Source organism: Manis javanica, chromosome 4 (assembly GCF_040802235.1).
Source record: "Manis javanica isolate MJ-LG chromosome 4, MJ_LKY, whole genome shotgun sequence".
Lineage (NCBI taxonomy): Eukaryota > Metazoa > Chordata > Mammalia > Pholidota > Manidae > Manis > Manis javanica.
The window spans coordinates 33797456-33817173 of NC_133159.1; the positions used below are offsets into that span (position 1 = coordinate 33797456).

General features: G+C 51.7%; 1 protein-coding gene across 14 annotated transcripts; it reads right to left on the minus strand.

Annotated features, from left to right (window-relative positions):
- Positions 1-6335: 6335 nt before the first annotated feature.
- C4H1orf210 (chromosome 4 C1orf210 homolog) lies at positions 6336-17178 on the minus strand. 14 transcript variants are annotated; one of them, XM_017676093.3, is made up of 5 exons: positions 9497-9539; positions 9098-9146; positions 8336-8427; positions 7390-7470; positions 6336-7244 (listed from the first exon to the last, which is right to left on the minus strand). In XM_017676093.3, exons 4-5 carry the CDS (start codon positions 7406-7408, stop codon positions 6922-6924), a joined length of 342 nt encoding a protein of 113 aa, XP_017531582.1. In that variant the 5' UTR covers positions 7409-7470; positions 8336-8427; positions 9098-9146; positions 9497-9539; the 3' UTR covers positions 6336-6921. The 14 variants fall into 14 exon arrangements, with proteins under 14 accessions (XP_017531582.1, XP_017531584.1, XP_017531583.1 ...); XM_017676095.3 differs by lacking the exon at positions 9497-9539 and adding an exon at positions 9414-9496; XM_017676094.3 differs by lacking the exon at positions 9497-9539 and adding an exon at positions 9409-9490.
- Between the last annotated feature and the right edge of the window lie 2540 nt (positions 17179-19718).

Here is a 19718-nt window from a genome sequence, read left to right on the forward strand (position 1 = left end):
ACATCCTGGTCTGCGTAGTTGTTGCACCAGCCGGCCTCCCTCTGGGCTCCTGGGCATGGAAGAGGTGTTTGCCACCCTCCTGGGGGGTAAGAGTCACTTCCTGCTTGGGTCAGCCCTGGAAGGGATCTCCCCCTCCAAAGCACAGGGACACTTCCTGGTGGCAAGGAGAAAGTTCCACTGGAAGAGCATCAAGAGTGTGGATTACTGTTTCATCACTTCCTGCTTCACAAGGTGTGGATGACGCGGAGCCAGGGAAGCCAGCCACATCTCCTAAGAGGCATTAAACACAGAGCTACAGAGGCTCTGGCGAGAGAATATTGCTTTCAGCTGCCAAGATCAGGGCAGTCTCCTGGAGAAAACACTGAGCTGATGGTTCAGGGAAGGTGTTGCCAACCAAGGGAGGGGGGCGATGTGAGTGGAAGAATAGGGCAGGGCCAGGAGCGCCGAACACAGCAGGAACCTCTTCCAGGCACCCCACACACTGAATCCCTCTCCTCTCTACTGCAACTAGCTCCTCCTCCGACTCACCTGGAGGTATCACCACTCACCCAGCGTCTGGGTTAGAAACCTGGGAGTGGTCCCAGCCAGCCCTCACCACCTCCTCACCTGTTTCCAGTAAATACACCACCAGCTCCTGCGGATTCCTGCACAGACATCCATGTGGTCACCATACCTCCATGCTCACTGCCAGACAGCTCTCTGCGTCTGTGCCCAATTTCTGCAGCAAGCCTCTAGACTATTTGCCCTGCTTCTGCTCTGTTCTCCTCTTAAACCCATCTCCATGCAACCCCAACACATACACTGAAGCCAGAGTGGCTGCGTTGGGGGAGGTCACCCAGAGGACACAACCACCAGTTGATCCATGAGCTGACCCAGGCAATCCGAGGCCCCTCGCCTGCTCCTCTGGCCTTAGAATGTGGGTTCTGTCTGCCTTCTCTGCTCCGAGAGGTTGCCCCAAGGGTACGCCCTTGAGCTTTTGATGTGGTGTTGAGACCATCTGGATGGTATATGTGCCTCAACTCAGTTAAAGCTTCTATATAAACTTCTAAGATTTGGAGAGGGGTGGACGCAGAGATCTACACATCTGTGGCCACCCAAGATAGCCTCCTAAGTAAGTTCCCTTGCTTATTAAACCTGCCACCTCCCCCTCTAGGCAGGTCTGCCTCCTTTTTGGTCTGTCCCTGCCCTCTGTGTACAGGAGTCAGTTTCTGATTATACCTGGGAAGCTCTCAAGGTTTCAACTCAGCACTATCCTGAAATAAAAGTACAAATTTACCTTAAAATCCTTCCATGCCCCCATGCCCACCTCTTGCAGGCTAACATGCAGACTCCTTAACATGACTTGGCCTCTCTCTCCACTCAAACACCCCTGACCCCACCACACGGAACTATTGCCGTGCCTTCACCCTTTCCTCTCCCTTCCCCTTGCCTTCATAGCCTTCCAGACCCAGTTCTCCAGGAGCCACAGTCTCTGGGAATCCTCCCGGACTCTGTTCCCTTAAATTAATGAGTTGCCCCTTCTCTGTGCCCACGCCCTCGATGGCAGACACCAGTCTGCAGTCCTCTCTATGTGCCTGTCTCCTTAATCAGGTAGGGAGTTCCTCCTGGCAGTTTGGGTCTTGCTCGTCTGTATATACCCTGGTCACTACACGGGCCAGGCACACAGTAGGTGGATGGATGAAAGGCCTAGCTTGGTCAGGTAGCCGTGTGTATGTGAGGGTCAGGGGGGGACCGTCTACACCTGGGAAGAGAAGGGAAGCCAAGCCACAGTCCACTGTTGGCCCTGACTCGGTCCCTGCTGAGGCCTCCACTACCTGTCCCAGAAGTTCTCGCTCACCCTGGGTTCCTCCAAGAGGAAACTCTCCAGAGCCATTAGAGGGCCACAGAGCACCTCTCCATCCTGAAATATGGAGAGAAATTTATTTCTTTTCAAAGGATATGGGGTTAGACCCTTTCACATGATCTCTTTTAAGACACTAAAGGAAAATTTAACACAGGGGCCTAGAAAATGGGGGACAGGATGGGCCGTAGCACAGCCATTTGGGAGAGCAGCTACTGCAGGCAAGGCCAGCCTCCGGCTCTCTTGGAGAGGGTGCCAGGTGGAGAATGTCCCCAGAGGGCCTGTTCCAAAGGGCAGAGGAAGTCAGCATCTACACGCCCAGCTGTAACATTACACACGCTGGTGTGACCTGGGTCGAGGCACGGGGAGGCCAGAAATGCTACTGCTTCCTCATCCACCAAAGCCACCTCCCCACAGCATCACCCCCAGCCTGCTGTTTGCTCCAAGCATCCCCCTAAACCCCATCCATGCTGCGCCTGGCCATCCACTGGCCCCTCCACTCTCTCTAAAGCTGCCCCCTCCTGTCTTCACCTCCTCTCTCATTAAGGTTCTGTGAGCCATCATCTCACCAACTCCTTGACAGAACCCCCAGCTCATTAGCCTTCTGCCCTTTGGTCCCACCCTCCCAGCCAAAACTTTTCCACGGATGAGCCCACCCACCTGCCTGTGCAGCACCTGCTGCCTCACAGTGAGTGGTTATTAGAGACCCACCGCTAGGCAGCCTGGTGTCACCGCGAATCCCCATCACCAGTCTCAACTGGGTCTCAACACTCGCTGCCATCAGCTGCTGCTCCATAGCAACCCCCAAGCTCTCTTCACTCCCTTCACACTCCAGCATCTCCCCCCACCACCACTCTCTGCAGGCCACTTGGCCTCCCTCATCATGAGAAAATGAGGCTCATGTGTCGAAAAGCCTTTGTTTTGGCTCCTATCAAATCACGCTCCCCTTACACCTGTCTGTCAAATGGCCTTGTCAGCCCAGCTGAGGAATTTGGACTTTGTCCTCAAGACACTGAGAAACATGAAAGATTTTAATCAGGGGAGCCCTCAGGACAGAATAGGATCTGACAATCTCTGGCTGCAGCATGTAGCCGAGGATTGGCCTTGGGAGACAAAGAAGAAAGAAATGTGCAAACAGCCCCAGAAGTGCCATCTCAGCTGGACTCTGAGGAATGAGAAGCAGCTGGCTAAGCCAGAGGTGGAGAAGAAGGAGTACCTGAGAAAGGGGGACAGCGGGAGCAGGCCCAGAGATGAGAGAGGAACCGTGAGGGGTTTGTGTGGTGGACCATGGGTATTAGCTGGCAGGAGCAAGGGGTGCAGCTAGGGAGGAGCCTGGGGCCAGTCCTGGGCTTCAGAGGCTCCTTAACAGGTGGCAAGGCTTTTTAAGGCAAAGAGGAAGCCAGTGAAGGATTTTAAGCAGAGGAACAGCCTGGTGAGGGCTGTGTTTTAGGACAGTCATTCTGCCCACAGCATAGACTATTAATTAAAAGGGGCAAAAGTGGAGGCAGGGAAGTCAGCTGGTTGATTAATGCCATCTCAAGATGTGAGATGACACAGTTTAGACTAGGGGGTGGCTGCTGGGACAGAGGGGAATAGAACAGATTGGATGGATTTCCAGAAGGTGGGACTCACAAGTCTGTGACTAACTGAGGAGCTTTTTAAGACATGAGAGATGTGACTGGCTAATGTTGATAGAAAGAGCAGCTTTGGATACAAGGTGGAGAAGAGGCAGTTCTTAGTTTAAGAGTTCCAGAGTGGGGAGGTGGGGAGGGTGGATCCTGGGCACAAGATGGAGGGATCGGGCTTATGGTCCTGTGGATAAAATGAGAGTTCCTGTGGCCAGGATTCTCACCTGGCCCTGGTTTGCTAGCTCACTGCACACCTGTGGGCACTACATGGCTGTTGACTCTATAAAAAGAGCTCCGCCCAGTGCTCTGGGCATGATACCGTGGCAGGGCTGCAAGGCTGCAGGAGAGCAGAGCAGAGGCTGGAATGGTGGCAGCACCGAGGACAGAGGCCCAGAGGCAGAGACCGGCTTGCTGTATGCAGACTCGCTCTCAGTGGACGGGATTCTAGTGACTGACCTGCCACCTGGAAATAAAGTTGGGTATAACCCTATCACCTTAAGAACGTTTGTTGTCAATTTCTTTGGTCACATTGAATCCATAGCGAACTTGCCCAGGGCTGAAACCCATTGGCAAGACAGGTGCCATCTGATAGGAGAGAGGGAAGAATGTAGAGATGGGAAGGTAGATCTGTGGGGTTTGGAGCAGGAAGTTGAGGGAGGCTCTGACCAACCACCATCCTCTTTGTGAGGCAGAAGCTGTTCTAAAGAGCTGCTGTGGAGAACGGGAGGGGGATCTGGCCAAGAAAACTGCAAGACTGCAAAGCTTTGAGAGCCCACAGTGGGCAGGAGACCAGGCAAGCATTAACAGAGGAGCAGGCCCAGTTGGTGGTGGGGTTTTCTCGATAGCACAGAGGGAACCGTTCCTCACAGGAATCCAGAGAGGCCTCTTAGGACAGGGTCTGATCTTCGCATGACTCCGCAGCTCTGCCAGTCCAGGCGTAACACCCAGGTCCTAACAGGAAGCCCTCCCTGCCGGCCCTTGCTGGCTGCTGGACACAGGAAGAGTGACTCTGACCTGCCAGTAGGCCCTTACCTTCTCTTGAACCCCTCAGAGGTTCTGACTCAAGTCCCAAAGAATATGTGACAATGAGGACAGCCAGGCCGCTTTCTGGCCCAGGGCTGCAGGCAGAGCAGCCCCTCCAGGTGGGCACAGCAGCGCATGAGGGCAAGCAACAAGCCTAAATGTGTTGGCAGCAGCATTGCCCTCTGAGGCCAAGATGCACCCCCTCAGCCCCTTAGTTCCTCTGATGAAGGTCATGGTTTGGGGCAGCCTCTGCTGCTGTCTGCCGCACAGCGACTTCCCGGCCCCCTGAGGATCTCACTGTGTCTGGACTCAAGAGCTATTGCTGGGCTTGTTCCCTGCCATGTCCTCCCAATGACAAGTCCTTGGATGTCAGTGTTCCTCCACGTGGTCCTCAACCTCCTCAACTCCACCCCTGCCTGTTGACCCAATTCCCTCCACAGTCTCAGGGCCCCTGTTGCCCACTAGTCCCACACCCGCATCTGCAGACTGGGCTTCTCCCCTGTGAATCTGGCTGTCCTTGGACATCCGCCCGTGGAAATCCTTCATCCTGCACTGAGTCCTAGTTCCCCAAAACCCTGCCCCTCTCAGTAAGCCCAGCCATCCAGCAAGGAACGAGGGCAGCTCCTTGGCTCCTTTCCACTCCCTTTACAAGTCCCGTCAACACCCGCTCCTTCGTACTGGATTCTCGGTTTCCGATGCCACACCTCGGTGGGTCTTACCCCTGTCTCCAGGCCTCTGCCCTCCAGTCTGTCCCCACACAGCGACCCCACTGACTTCCCCATCATGACAGCACCACTTCCTTGCCACAGATGAGCCTCAGCTGCTCTCAGGTCGAAGTGCAAGCTCTCTATCTTGGCGCCGAAGCCCTCGCTGACCCAGTGCACGGTTCAGCCTTGCCATTGCCACCCCCTAACCTACTGCGGCCTGGACGGCCCCCTGCCCTTTTCTCAGCCTTGGCCCTCATTAGTCTGCTCCTTGCTTTCCTCCTCTGCTGGCTCTTTCCTCAAAGGCTAACGCTGCCAGTGGGTAGACCCACATGGAGTGACCACCTGCTGCATGATCACTTCCCCTTGTCTGGAATAACCTGGAACAAACGGGCTCCCCAAATCACATATGCCCTATAGGACCCTACCCCCACTGCTCATAGCTGACTGGACCAGAGGGATACTTGACCCAAACTGGGCCAATTAGATTCTATCACCTGAGTACCTGAAACCCAGAATCAAGAATGTGGGAGTCCCAGGAATGGAGTCCCTTAATGCCCAGTAGTGACAAAGTGTTTAGAGGTACCAGGCTCGACCTCAGGCTGCGTGGGACCACCTGCTTTCTGCCCTTCTGCAGCAGCTGTTCCTGTATTTCACCCCAAAACTCCTTTCCATTGACTGCAACCAAAAGAAACTTAAGTGTCTCCCTTCTTAAAACTGTCTCCCTTCCTCAGTCTCCCCACCAGCAACTGTGACCTGGCCTTCTCTTTGTCAAGATTCTTGATAAAGTCTCCTGCATTCAACTCCACCTTCTCACCTTCCATCGGCTCACTCCTCAGCCCACAGTAATTCAACAAATGCCACAAATATTTACTTAGCATCCGCTGCATGTGAGACTGAGGATACAGAATGAGGCACAGCTTGTGGCCTCAGAGCTCACAGTCCAGCTGTGGGGCAGGCACGGTAAAGGGTAAGTGCAAATCATCATAAAGGTTAAAATAATCCTGGCAAGGAAGTGACAGAGAAACTCAGAGGGTTATGAGAGAGAGGAACTCACAGACGCGGGGCTGTTGGAGCAAAGCCTTCCAGCTATGAGCAACAAGGAACATTTTTATGCAGAAATTCCAATTCAGGACAATAAAAAAGAACAACTCCTTCGTACTTTTATTAATACTTGTGAAAAATGTAATAGAACCATTTGGATTACCCACTTTATTGACAGGAGACATTTCAGTAGGAAAGTCGGCACATTGTTTTTCACCTGCTAAAATGTTACCATCTGACCACATGTGAAATGCTGGCAGGTAGGCAGACCACATGGGGCCTATGGGCCATGGATCTTCCTCACTGCCCTAGGGGCCCTGGGGAAATGGAAGGGTGGCCTTGGCTGGGGGAGAGTGTGGGCCAAGGTATGGGAGAAACAGCAGGACAGGAGAGGGGGGATAACAAACAGTTGGGTGAGCAGGAAGCAAAAGGAGGGAAAAGAAGGAGAGGACAACAAGAGGCTGGCAGAGGTCTTACTCCTGTAGTCAGCTTTATCCTGAGAACAGCAGGGAGCCACCGAGGGTCACTGAGCAAGAGAAGGTCGTTGTCACTTCAGTGGCTAGTGCCAGAGAAAGGAGGGGTGCTCCAGCCCTGGTCGGCCCTGCGGCCCCTGGCTCCCATGTAGTGTGTGCTAACTCAAGCTGTCGGGCATGGGGCCAGCAGAGTGTCCAGAGATCAGGACTCAGAGGGAGAAGTGCTCCCTGCCACCCTCCGTGCCCAGCCCGCCGGCCCCAGGCTGAATGTAGTTGTCCTCAATAAAGCCGTCATCCTCCTCCTCTTCACCCCCCTCGGGGCAGACCCCGGCCCCTGTCCCGGGCAGCGGGCGGTGCTGGTAGCTGGTGCGGTATTTGTGGCAGAGGTGGCACTTGGCAGCCAGGGCGATGAGGAGAGAGAGGACCACAGCCCCCAGCACTACCCCTACCAGAATAGGCCATGCCCGGGCCCCAGTGCCAGGTCCAGGGGACATGGCTGATGCTGCAGGGAGCTCCGAGGGCCCCACCGTGGCTACAGAGAAAGGGACGGCATTAAGGAAAGGCCCCACATGGGCTCCCTGGGAAACCCCAAAGAAGCACAGATGGGGTCCTTCTCCAGCCCAGCAGCTAAGTGGAACCCAACCCCCCCCCCCCTCAGCCTCCTCCAGCTCACTCACTTAGGTTTGCCTCACTCATGGAGGGGCAGAACGACAGCCACAAGCCTTAGCCTTCGCCAGGTGGCTCCGGGGCACACAGTCCTGGAACACACACACACATGGGTGTCGGGGGCAGCTAGCTTACAGGGGCTCCTCCCAGGCCACACTCACAGCCACATCAGGGCACCCCATGAACTCTGGAGGCGGGCGCCGAACCGCCATCTGCAGGAGCCCGTGGCACTCCTTGTCTGTAAGGAGCACCGCGAGGTGCAGCTCTGGAAGCGGCTGAAGAAACGAACTGATGCTGTGACTTCCTGACGCCACTGAGGACTCAAGCACCAGGCACCATGCTCACGGAGCCCCGCAGTGTGGACATAAACACTATCCTCTGTAGAGGAAGACGCTGAGGCCCCAAAGGGCAAACTAGCTCAGCCTCCGACACCAGGGCCCAGGCACAGTCAGCTACGCTGCTTGGTAAGCTGAGGGTGGGAAATTGGGGCAGGTTGTCCTGCCTCCCAGCAGCTGTGCAACAGCAACTGCTTGGAGCTAACGAGCCAAAGTGGAGGATGCTGCCAGTCCCCACCCAAGGCCAGGGGGCCCAGATGCAGCCAGAGCAACCCTGGGCCCTCTGCTCCTGAGCCAGGAGCCCCTGTTACCCCACCTCTACCCTCAGCCCTTCAGGCACAGCCCTGTCCTTTCACCTCTGCCCCTAGAGGCAGGGAGGGAGGGGAGTATTGAGGGAGTAGCCAAGTGAAGATCACCTGAGACAGGAAATTTTGGGGGTGAGAATCACTAGGGCTGGGGAGGATTTGGAGGAGGAACACCTAAACCAAGGGAGTGTCTGAAGGAAGATCATGCGGGCTTGGAATCCCTGCAGGAGGAGCACCTGAATCAGAGGAGTGCCTGGCGGAGCAACACCTGAATCTGGGGAAGGCCTGGAGGAACAGCATCGAGGCTAGGGCAGTACCTTTTGGAGGGACAGCTAGGGCTGGAGATCATCTGCAGGTGGAGCACCGGAATCGTAAGAGCATCTGGGAGGAGCAGCCAGGCTGAAATCACCTAGAGAGAAGCATGTCATTTAGGGGAGTACTCGGCCATATTTTCTAATACCTGTATCTTAACCATGCCCTCCCTCCTCACCTCCAACCTGTCACCAGGCCGCATCAGTTCTTCCTCAGTAAATACCTCTGCCATGACTCTGCCCCTCCTCTGCTCCCTGCTGTCACTGCCTCAGTCCAGGCCAACTTCCCCTCCACTCTTGCAGTGACCTCCTCACTGGTCTCTCCCCACCTCTAGTCCATGCCCCAGGCAGGTGGGCCTAAAGATCAAACCTGACCCCATCACTCCCCTTGTTCAAGAGCTTCACGGGCCCTTAGGACTGCATGCAGACTCCTCAGCACATCCTTGAAGGCCTCACAGTCTAGCACAGGGCAAACTCCTCTAGCTCTTCTCCACAGTTCCCTCCCCCTCGCACCCCCACACACACCCATACACACACACATACACACACACGTACACACACAGCCTCCCACCTCCGTGTGTCCCAGCCACACCCTCCTCAGTGTTTTCAGTCTCCCATTCTTCAAGGCCAAATCAACTATATCTGCCTAGAAGGTCATCCCAGGAACCCCAGTGACCCCCTTCACTGGCCTACCCAGGCGATAACCAGTCAGAATTGGCCAGTTCCTAGATGGGCAGCTCCCTGGGAACAAACTCAGGGTTGATTCACCTGTGCTGGCTGTGGCAGAGAGCGTGGCACTCAGCTGCTCAGTCCGCGGCTATGAGAAAGGAGAGGTCAGCCATCACTCACACATTCATTAGCAAACATCTCCTGGGTGCCTCCTGTGGGCCCACACCAGGCACTGGATCTTCAAAAAGTAAGCTTTTCTTAAAGTGAAATGAATTTGACCTTTCTAAGATTTTACCCGTACTCCCTTCCTTCCTGCCCTGTCCCTGTGAACTCTTCCCAAGGACACACACACACACACACACACAGACTGCTACCCTGCTCTCTCACATGATCTTTGCGGGTATACACACCCCACCCTAATTTGTAGCTCCTTTCCTGTTCCCAGGAGCCCTCAGGCATCTGTGGGTTTTCTCCTCCAGTCCCCACTCTGACCCCCACCTGTAGGAAGTGTGCACAGTCCGCGGAGTTAGCTTCCGGCTGGGGCGGGCGGGACCTGGACAGGTGGGTGGACCAGAGCTGAGGCTTGACTCACCTGCAGACCGGCCTAGCAGGCAGGCGGGGCCAAAGCCACGGGTGAGGGCAAAGGACTGGCCGCCAGCAACACCTCCAATAGGAAGGACTGTTTCTACATCGTCCTAAGGTTTTGTCAATAACCTTATGGTTCAGGCCTCACCCCCACACCCAGTGCCAGGGGAGCAGGGTTGCAGCAACTGGTTTCCAGAGAGGGGTCCAGCAGGCCCCAGTAGGGGCAGATGCCTCAGCACACAGCTGCTCAGGCCAGCGGCCCTGATAAGCAAGTGAATTTCCCATGACAGGTACAAAGTCCAGAGTTGAAAGGGGAGCTTTGCTGGTCTGTGAAGGCAGTGGGCCGGAACTAGCGGGGAGAAGGGAGGGCATTCTTCCCAAGCAAAGCCAGAAGAACCAAGGACACTCACAATTGCCTGCAAAAGTATGTAAGCGTGTGTGTGTGTGTGTGTGTGTGTGCCGTGCACACTTAGGTTGGGGGGAAGGTGGGGAATGTGGAGGTCAATGGGGAATGTGAGTTCAGAAGCCTTTTGGAGAGTATATGTGCTCTTGGGGATTATGTGTGTGTGTTTACCTGTATAAAAGATTCAAGCCTTCTTCTGAATCTCAATTCTGTGAGTACACAAAGCTAAGCTCTGAACCTCTCCCTTTTGCCTTATCCCTTCTTCCCCCACAGTGACCTCTTGTCCTTTAAGTCTTAGTTCAGAAATCACTTCCCTGAACCAGCAAGCCCCACCTCTGCCAGGCCCAGAGCACCATCTGTGGCATCATTTCTGTTATCTTGTAATTGTTTCTTCCTGTCCTACCTCCCCCATTCGCCAGGGAGCTCTCCCAGGGTGGAGCCAGGTTCTCCAGTCTGGGATCCCAGCACCAGACACGGGGCAGCTCTCAGTAAATATCTAAGGTTAGAAGCGTTGCATGAGCTAAGCCATGCAGACACAAGACTTCACAGGCACCCAGAGAACATTGCCAGAGCTGTGTGTGTGTGAGGGGCTGGTGGGGGGGCTGGAGGGGCACAGAACTGCGGCTGGTAGGTGCAGGCCGGTTCATTGGAGTACCTTGAATATTTAGCATAGGAGTCCGAACTCCTGTCACCGTGGCCTCTTCCTAACTCTACACTTGACACTCTGCTCAACCACACCAAACTGTTCTTGATTCCTAGAGCTCACCATGCTGCTTCACCTCCCAGGATTTGCACGCACTGTTTCTGGGATCCCCGCATCCACCAACCCTCTCCTCCAGCACCTCCCCTGACATGCCTGTCTCCCACCTGGCTGATGATTCCTCCTCAGGCACCAGCTCAGGTGCCTCTTAATCTGACGGGCCTCTCATGACCTGACCCTGGGTCACTCCTCCCAACCTGTCCGCACCCTCCGACCCCCTGCCCTGACCGCATGGTGTTATGATTTTATTTGGCAGAGTTCCCTAGAAGCCTGTAACTCTGTGATTAGGGTCTGTGTCTGTCTTATTCCCCTTCAAATCCCCAATATCTAGATCAGCAACAATAAGTACTTCTGAAATAAATGAATAAGAAGAAAGTGACTATTACCTGGATGGGGCAATGAGGAGCCAAGCAAGTGTTGGGTTTTGCTCTCATTTTGAAGTAGGGACAATCATAGGATTCAAAAGATATTAACTGACCACCTACCATGTCCCAGGCACTGTGCCAGTCTTTTATTGAGGTATTCACATAATATAATCCAATTCACCTAACAAAAAATTCACGGTTTAGACATTTTCAGTGCATAATTTAGTGCATTCAGAATGTTGTGCAACCATCCGTCTAGCTAGTGTTAAAACATTTCATCACACCAAAAGGATACCCATTAAGCAGGCACTCCTCACTCCCCCGCTCCCCAGCCTCCAGCAACTGCTAATCTGTTTTCTGTCTCTATGGATTTGCCTATCTTGGATATGCCACACAAATAGAATCATATGTGTGCCAGCTTTCTGATGAACCATTTCATTTAATCCTCATAACTGTCTATGAGATAGATGTTAATTATCCCCTTAACAGATGATGCAAATGAGGCCAGAAGGTAATTTGCGTGAAGTCCCATAGAAAAAAGTAAGTGAAGGTCTGCACAGCCATCATCAGTCCTTCATGCAATGAATATTCATTAAACGCCCACCACAGAGCCACAGCCAGCCCATGTGGTGCGCATTGCAAAATCACAGAAGGCAACCTGCTGGATCCCCACCCCCAACCCCACAGCATGGAGAGCAGAAAGCAGGCTGGATATCAGCACTTGCCCCTCAGCCAGGAGTTCTCGTGCAGTGAACAACATTTACAACTGTAAATCCAGGGAGGGGAAACCCTGGGGGAAAATGCTTTTGAACCCGAAATCAGCCAAAGGGAGAAATAAAGTTTAAAACCCATTTCTGCTTACAAGGAGTCATCCCACATCTCTCTTCTGCTGTGGCAGAAGCAATGGAATATTCCCCCCAACCTCTCAGGTCCAGATAAACCTTGCTGGCCCATGTAATTACCCATTGATATGGAGATGGACTACTTCTCTCCACCCCTTGGAAACACCTGTTGATATGGAGAGGCACTAAAGCCAGGCAAGAGATTCTGGAAATATTGCAATTTTATCCACAACAATCTTCCCTGGCAACACCAGAAACTGTGTGGTAAGTTCTGTGCTAGCTGCTGGGACAGAGTTCCTGCCACCATGCAGCTTTCATTCTCTGGGGACGATAGACAAAATATAAGTAAAGAAATAAATAAGATTATTTCAGATAATGGCAAGTGCTATGAAGAAAATAAAATAGTTTCATGTGATAGGGAGTTGTATGGGCAGCTGATATTTCACATTAGAGAGTCATAAAAGGAGGGGACTCATTAAAGAGGACTGTTTGAGCTGAAATCTGAATAAGAGTGAGGGAGCAAGTATGCCAATATCTGGGGGAAGAGCATCCCATTAAAAGGGAAGAGTGAGGACGAAGGCCACGAGGCAAGGGCATGTCTGGCTCGGCCAAGCAACAGAAAGGAGGCAGCTGGATGGAGTGAAGTAAGTGGGAGAGATGGAGGGGCTGCATGAGCGGCCTGCCAGGGGCCAGCTCACACGGGACCTCAGCCCATCCTTCTGTCAGTGAGACAGGCTGCCCTTCTTTGGCTTCTGTGTGAAGAATGGACTACAGGGAGCCAGGGTAGAGGCAGGGAGGCCAGTTAGGAGGCTGGGACTGTCATCCTGGAGAAAGAAATGTGGCATCAGGATAGTCAGGTAGAAATGGGGAGAAGGGCCCAGATTCTGGACATATTTCGAAGGTGACTAGATGTGGGGATGGAGAAAAAGAAAAAAACCAAGCATAACTCCCCAATTCTGACCTAAGCAATTAGTGGGATGGAGTTGTCACTAAAACAGGAAGACTCTGGAAGGGACAGATTTGGGAAGGCAATCAGGACCTCAGTTTTGGACATGTTGTATGTGAGTTGCTGGTGAGACATCCAGGTAGCGTACTAACTAGGCAGCTGCACAGACTAGCCTGAGTGCTGTAGAAGGAAAGGACTAGAAATATTAATTGAGAACAAGCAAAATGTGGAGGACTTTTAAAGCCAGTCATCTAGGTGAGATGCCCACCCGCTGGACCCAAAGAGAAGTGGGGAGAGAGAACAGGGCTGAGAGCTGAGCCCTGGAGCACAACAGGAGCAGAGGAGGAGGGTGGGGGGAGGAGACGCAGGAGAGGGGACCACGGGTGGCCAGCGTGGCAGGAGGTAGACACGTGAAAGAAGTGTCCTGGAAGCCAGAGGAGAACATTTCAAGGGCAAGGGCTTGGTCAGCTGCACCAAATGCTGATGGTACATCAACCAAGATATGGACTGAGAATTGACTTTGAGACTGGCCACGTGGAGGTCCCTGGTGACCTTGACAAGAGAAGTTTCACTGATGTCTTGGGACAAGTGCCTGACTGGGCCTGATGTATGATTTATGAATAATGCCTGGTATGGGGGCAGAGGAACTGAGACAACTCTTTCAATGAATTTTGCTTAAGAGGAGCAGAGAAGTGGGGCAGACACTGGAGGTGGGTGTGGGATCAAGGGAAGGGGTTTTTTTTATGACTATGAGCTTTTAGACCACATGTATATGCTGGTGTGAATAATTCAGAGAGAAAATCATGCCAGAGTTCCTGTTCACGGAGTCAAAGAATGAACTTCGCAAACACTCAAGGCAAGAGAGCAAGGCAGAGGCTTTTATTTAGAGATAAGGTGAGAAGACAGAGCTCCTGGCTCATGCCAGGAGGGGACAAAAGAGCCCCGCCATGGTGCGTTGTCTAGGGGATTTATAGGCTGTTGAGAGACAAAGGGCTAGGGATGCACACCTGCTAAGTGGTTCCAAAATGTTTATCTTTGAAGAGACGTTATTAAGTTTCTTATTAATCTTCCTGTTTATTTACAAGAAATTAATTGCTCTGATTTCCTCCCAGGATAGCTGCTTCCTGGTTTGGGAGCATATCACTCAAGACTGCCTGCTTTGCTCCCAAGGTGGGCTGAGTTATTGTCTGTTGTTAAAGAGTGTGTTAAGAAACTTCCTTTTTAACTAATTGGGTTTTAAAATGCAGTATTATTTTCAAGATGGAATCTTTCCCGTTTTTACGATGTTGTTTTGGGCTTGCTTGCTACATTGCCCAGGTTGCAAATCACTTGACTAGGGCTGGAGGAAGAAGAGCAGCACCCGGGTAAAGCTAGAAAAATAAGCTGGGCCCCCAGCAGGCCAAAGCAAATCTCATAATGCATCATCTTGCTTTGTTTTTTGCGGAGGTCCTCACCCTACTCCATCTAAGCCCACCGTCCCTGTCTCAAAAGGAAATTGATGACACAGAAAGAAGAGACAGGGGCAAATGGAGTGTGAAGTCCTTAAAGCGCTAAGGGGTGTGGGGTCAGGTGCACAGGCGGAGGGCTGGCCTTGGCGGGAGCAGGGGTGTCCCTCTGAGGAAGGCAGAGTGTAAGCGAAGAGCTGGGAGCTTTAGGGAGTTTTCTTCCGTTGCCCTCTGTGAAGAGTGAAGAGTGGCAGAGGAAGGGAGGTGCTGGGGTTCAAGGAAAGAAAGCAGGTGTGAATTCGTTATCCTGAGCCAGCTGAGCAGGTGATAGGCTTACCAGGCAGCATCAAGGCCCTTTGAGGTGAGCGGCATGAATTTAAAGTCAGACGAGTTGGGGGTGGCCGAGTGTTTTGTTTTACAGACACTCTAGGTGCAGGTGGAGAGAAGATGGAGAGCGGGATTTAACCAGGACTGGGCATTTGCCTGGCAAACCTGAGAAAGCCGGAGAAGGGCGAGAGAGCTGAGCTGTGGGCAGTGGAGCAGCCGCCATCATGGCCCCGGAGATCTGAGCTGGGGAACGCGGAAAGTGAGGGCAGAGTGGGAGAGGTGTGAGGAGCCCTGGAAGAGTGCTGAGGTCCATTTGGGAGCAACTGCTGGTGCACTGGAGTGAGCCGGAAATTAGAAGGTGGTGGAATATGGCAATGGAGGTTACTCTGAGGATGCAGGTCTGGTAACAGACAAGCCATAGACTATGAACCATGGAGTGGTACTGAGGTGGGAGCCTGCAGATGAATGGCTGTTTTCCTATTATCCAAAGCATATTAACTCAACCCTCAAAATCAGAGGTCTAATGATAACACGCTAATAGCTCTTTTAGCAAATGGCAGAGTCGGAATTCGAACTCAGTTCTTTTGACTAGGTCCAGCACCGCCAGTTATATCGCAGCTACATCCCTCTGCTTCTGCAAATAAGAGTTACCATCAAGGCGTTCAATTCCTCACAATCATTTGGAGTGACAGCAGTGGCTTCTTTTCAAAGATTTTATTATATTTCCCAAGGGAAACTCAGGGTGCCGCTACTGGAAACAGGGAACAGATGCTGAGGAAGCACAAGAATGAGGTGTCCTGGCCCCACCCCACACCCACTCCCTTCTCCAGCTGACCCAGCCCCTCCCTGGGGCCAACTAGGGGGCCTAGCGTTGGGGGAGTTGTAGTCCCCTCTTGAAAAGCTGAAGAGAGCAGGAACATGTCTGGGTACCCCATCATGAACAGAGCCCCTGGCACTCGTGCTTTCTCTCTCTCTCTGTCTCTCTGTAGGATAAGAACTGGTGTTTGGCCTCTGTGCTCCCTGTGCAAGAAGCTCTGCTCGATTGTAAACAGATGGATGCCTCCTCTGGGTAGTTAGAGGACCCCTTGTTTGCAAGCTCTGGAGGGGGGCTGCCCATTCCCTGCTGCCAGTCACTTCCAGCTCCCAGAGGTGGAGTCAGCACCTCCTTAGAACCACCCTGCACTCTTTCTCCATCATTCATCCCACCTTTCCCAGAGGCTGGCCTTTCCCCATTCCTGGTCTGCCAGTGCTGGCCTCCCAGGCCGGCCCCAGCATTTGGAGCATCCCCAATGTAGCCCCCGTGGAAACTGGGCCCACAGCTTGGGGGAAATGAGCCCTCTCACCCAAGCATCCCTGAGAAGTCACACAGTTCACTGAAGCAAACCCCAGGGATAGATTCCCAGCAGAGCTTCCCGGGCCTGGACCCGAGACTAGGGGATGCCTGGAGATAGCAGCTTCTAGGGTTTCCTCATTTCCTCAAGGCGGACAGGCCTGTCTGGGCTGAGGTGCTCCACGAAGCCATGAGGGAGAGCTTACCAAGCCTCTTACATCCCCAACACACACCCTGAAATTCCATTATAATTGCTTCACATGGTTGCAACATTCAAGTTCACAGGACAACTTCTTCCCAAGCCAGCAGTCTCATCCATCTTGCCACACTGGATATACAGACGTTGCATGTGCCCAGAGTAATGGGGTAGCAGGCTGTGCCCCACCCCCCGTGATCAATTATCTCTGGGGTAACTGGGTCTAGGAGAAAAGAGCTCAGCACACCTGACAGGGGACTGCCACATCCTCTCCTGAGGGCTGTCATGGCCAGGGAAGTGGCCAAAGGTGGCAGACCCGCTGCCCCGAGCAGCCCCATCATGCTGCCCCTCCCTGCCTCCCTGGGTCCCTTGCAATGGGAATAACTGCCTCCCCCACATTCTTGCTTTCTCATGGGGGTCTGATGAGAAAGGGGAAAGGAGGCAAGTCGGGGCTCAGCTGAGGCCCCTGGAGGGTTGCTCCAGTTCCTGCATGGAAAGCCTGTGGTGACAGGTGCCACTTGAGCTGGGAAGGAGACGTCTCTCCCCATGGGAGCAGGGAGCCCACCCCTCAGTGCACTTGCACAGGTGTCCCTTCCTGGGGGCGGGGTGGGGAGCAAGGGAGGAGCAGGCAAAGCGCCAAGGTGCCTACAGGAAAAAGGGGTGAAGAAGATGGGAGCTGGGGCACTGCCTGCACAGGTTTCCTTATCATCCCTGTGTCCCCACAAATAAGTCAGAGGACCCAATGTACTTGGCGCTGTCACAACCTCTTATACAATGATTTAAGTGAGATTAAACGACCAGGAAGCAATCCCCAGGGCTCACCTAGGTTGTGGATCTTGCAAGGATGTGTGGCTGAGGCGTGGGCTGGCAGCTTCCTCTCATAAAATGTGCATTGTATTCCAAGTAGGCGTGCTGTCGTTGGAGGCAGAAGGGCAAGGAGTCATCTGTGTGGTGCGCTATTGGTTCTAGGATTTCAGAGTGACCTGAGGTGAAGCAAGGACCTGCTGTACCTCAGACCCAAGACACCCTGGAAAGTCCTGCCTGCCCACCCCTGCTGGTCCACCCTTGCCTGTTTAAAGGGCCCCATTTGATCATAACCCAGCACAGAGTTAAACCCATTATTTTTCCAGAATAAAACCTCTAATGCTTTCTGAACACTTAAGGGTTGGCTTTCTTAAATCATTTTTAAAAGAGAGTTTGGGGGATGATGTGTAAAGACAGCTTCAGCCTCCCTGTGAATGTGGGCAGAGACCTGAACTGCTGGCTGTCCAGGTGGGACAGTCCAGCAGGCCTGATGCAGAGTTCAACTCACTGGCTGGGGTCAGAGCTGAGCTCTCCCACTGAAGCCATGTTAAGAAACATGGGTTTCTTCACCTGTAAAATGGGATGATAATAATGAAACCTGGCTCAACAGAGCCCATGAGGAGGCGTCAGCCCCTCTTCCTGGCACCTGTTAATGTCCAACAGCTGTTAGTCATTGTGAGGTCTGTTGGTGAGACCTCTGCTTGCATTACTGGGTAAGTAGCATCTGACCAAGATCAGTAAAAGCCTGTTATTCTTTAAGTAGGTCCTGAGCTTTGAACTGTCTGAACCCTCTGTGGAGTATTGATTCCAGCTTCTGGCCCCAGAGCGTTCCTTGGGGCCAAATGGCCTTTGTCAAGCAGTTTGTATAAAAGGGACTTCATTCAGAACCTTGGTGGATAAACTGGGGCTTCCTTTAAATAAGTGCCTGTTTTCAACAGCTTTATTTTTCCAACAGGGAAAAAGAATACAATGGATTCCAAGTAATCTACCGTCCTCATCACAGCTTGTCACAAACACCTGGTGCATCTTTTCAGCCCAGCGTGAAAACACACACGTGTGATCACTCGCTCACTGACTTCAGGAACACAGCCTCAGCCCCACATTCCAAGAGCATTTGCTGAGAAACTTCCTCTCACTGTAGTCATTTCCCCGGAAGAACAGCAAAAACTGTTTTTGACCTGACAGTATGGCTTTCATTGCTGCTGAAGTTAAGTGAAAGTACCATTGTTAATATTAACCCTAAAAATTTTTTTCTTAAATATTTTCTTTCTCTTCTTTTTCTTTGCTCATCAACCTAAAGAATAATTTATTGGTGAAATCCATTTTGGGCAAAGACAGGATTTAAGAATTGTCAGGACAATTCAACCAAAAGAAAATTTCATAATGTTTAGGCAACATTTTACTTGGTTCTTCCAAAAGCAATTGTGACAACCAGTAGAGAGAGTTAAAGCACTTACAGAATATATAAAGACAACAGCATTTGGGGGTGCACATAACAAAGAAATATCTTAAATACTTTTCAAAATATTCTAGGAGCCAAGACACAAGGGTGTGCTTCAGGAGAACACAGGAATGTAATGGGGTGGGGGAGGTGAGGAAGCATATTGGAACTACTTTTTTTAAAATCACTGCAGAAAACAAAGCAGCATTCAACTTCACATACTGAGTTTATACAGTTTCTGTATAAAAGCTTAACTGGAATCCAAGAAACAAGGATGGAACTCTCACTCTGTTTATTTTGAAAAATAATTGCACAGACATCCAGATAATCCACCCCGGTCTGGCAGGTTACCTTGGGAGGAGCCTCTGTTATTCCAAGAGGACCAATTTGACACTCTTATTCAGATGGCCTTTGAAGGGCAACTTGGAGACATTAATTTTCTGCCCCCTCTGTTGACCCAGCCTTAAATTTCACTAGCAGTTTTTTGTGTGTGCATGATTGCATAACAGTTTCATCCAAATGCGTCTCAATTCACCACCATTTATGCAAGAGGACTGTGGGCCTTGTCTACATTAAAAATTAAATAGAATTCATGGGCATTTGCAAAACAGCCCGTCAAATGCTTCCACAAATATTTACATGCAACCTAAAACCCTTGGAGCAGTTTAAGAAGCCATATGGATGAGAAACAAAAGCAAAAATAAACAAGTGGGACTACATCAAACTAAAAAGCAGCTGTATAGCAAAGGAAACCATCAACAGAACAAAAAAGCAACCTACAGTATGGGAGAATATTCATAAATTATATATCCGATAAGGGGTTAACGTCCAAAATATATGAAGAACTCATAGGACAGTATCAGAAAAACAACCCGATTAAAGTATGGGCAGAGGACCTGAACAGACATTTCTCCCAAGAAGACATAGAGATGACCAACAGGCACATAAAAATATGCCCCACATTGCTAATCATCACGGAAATGCAAATCAAAACCACAATGAGGAATCACCTCACACCAGTCAGAATGGCCACCATCCCAAAAGACAAAATAACAAGTGTTGGTGAGAATGTGGAGAAAAGGGGAACCTCCTGCCTGTCAGTGGGAATGTAAATTGGTGCAGCCACTATGGAAAGCAGTATGGAGGTTCTTTAAAAAAAAAAAATCTCTGATATGGAAAGATATGTGCCTCCCTACCTTTATTGCCACATTATTTACAATAGCCAAAATATGGAAGCAACTAAAATGTCCATCGGTAGTTGAATGGATAAAAAAGA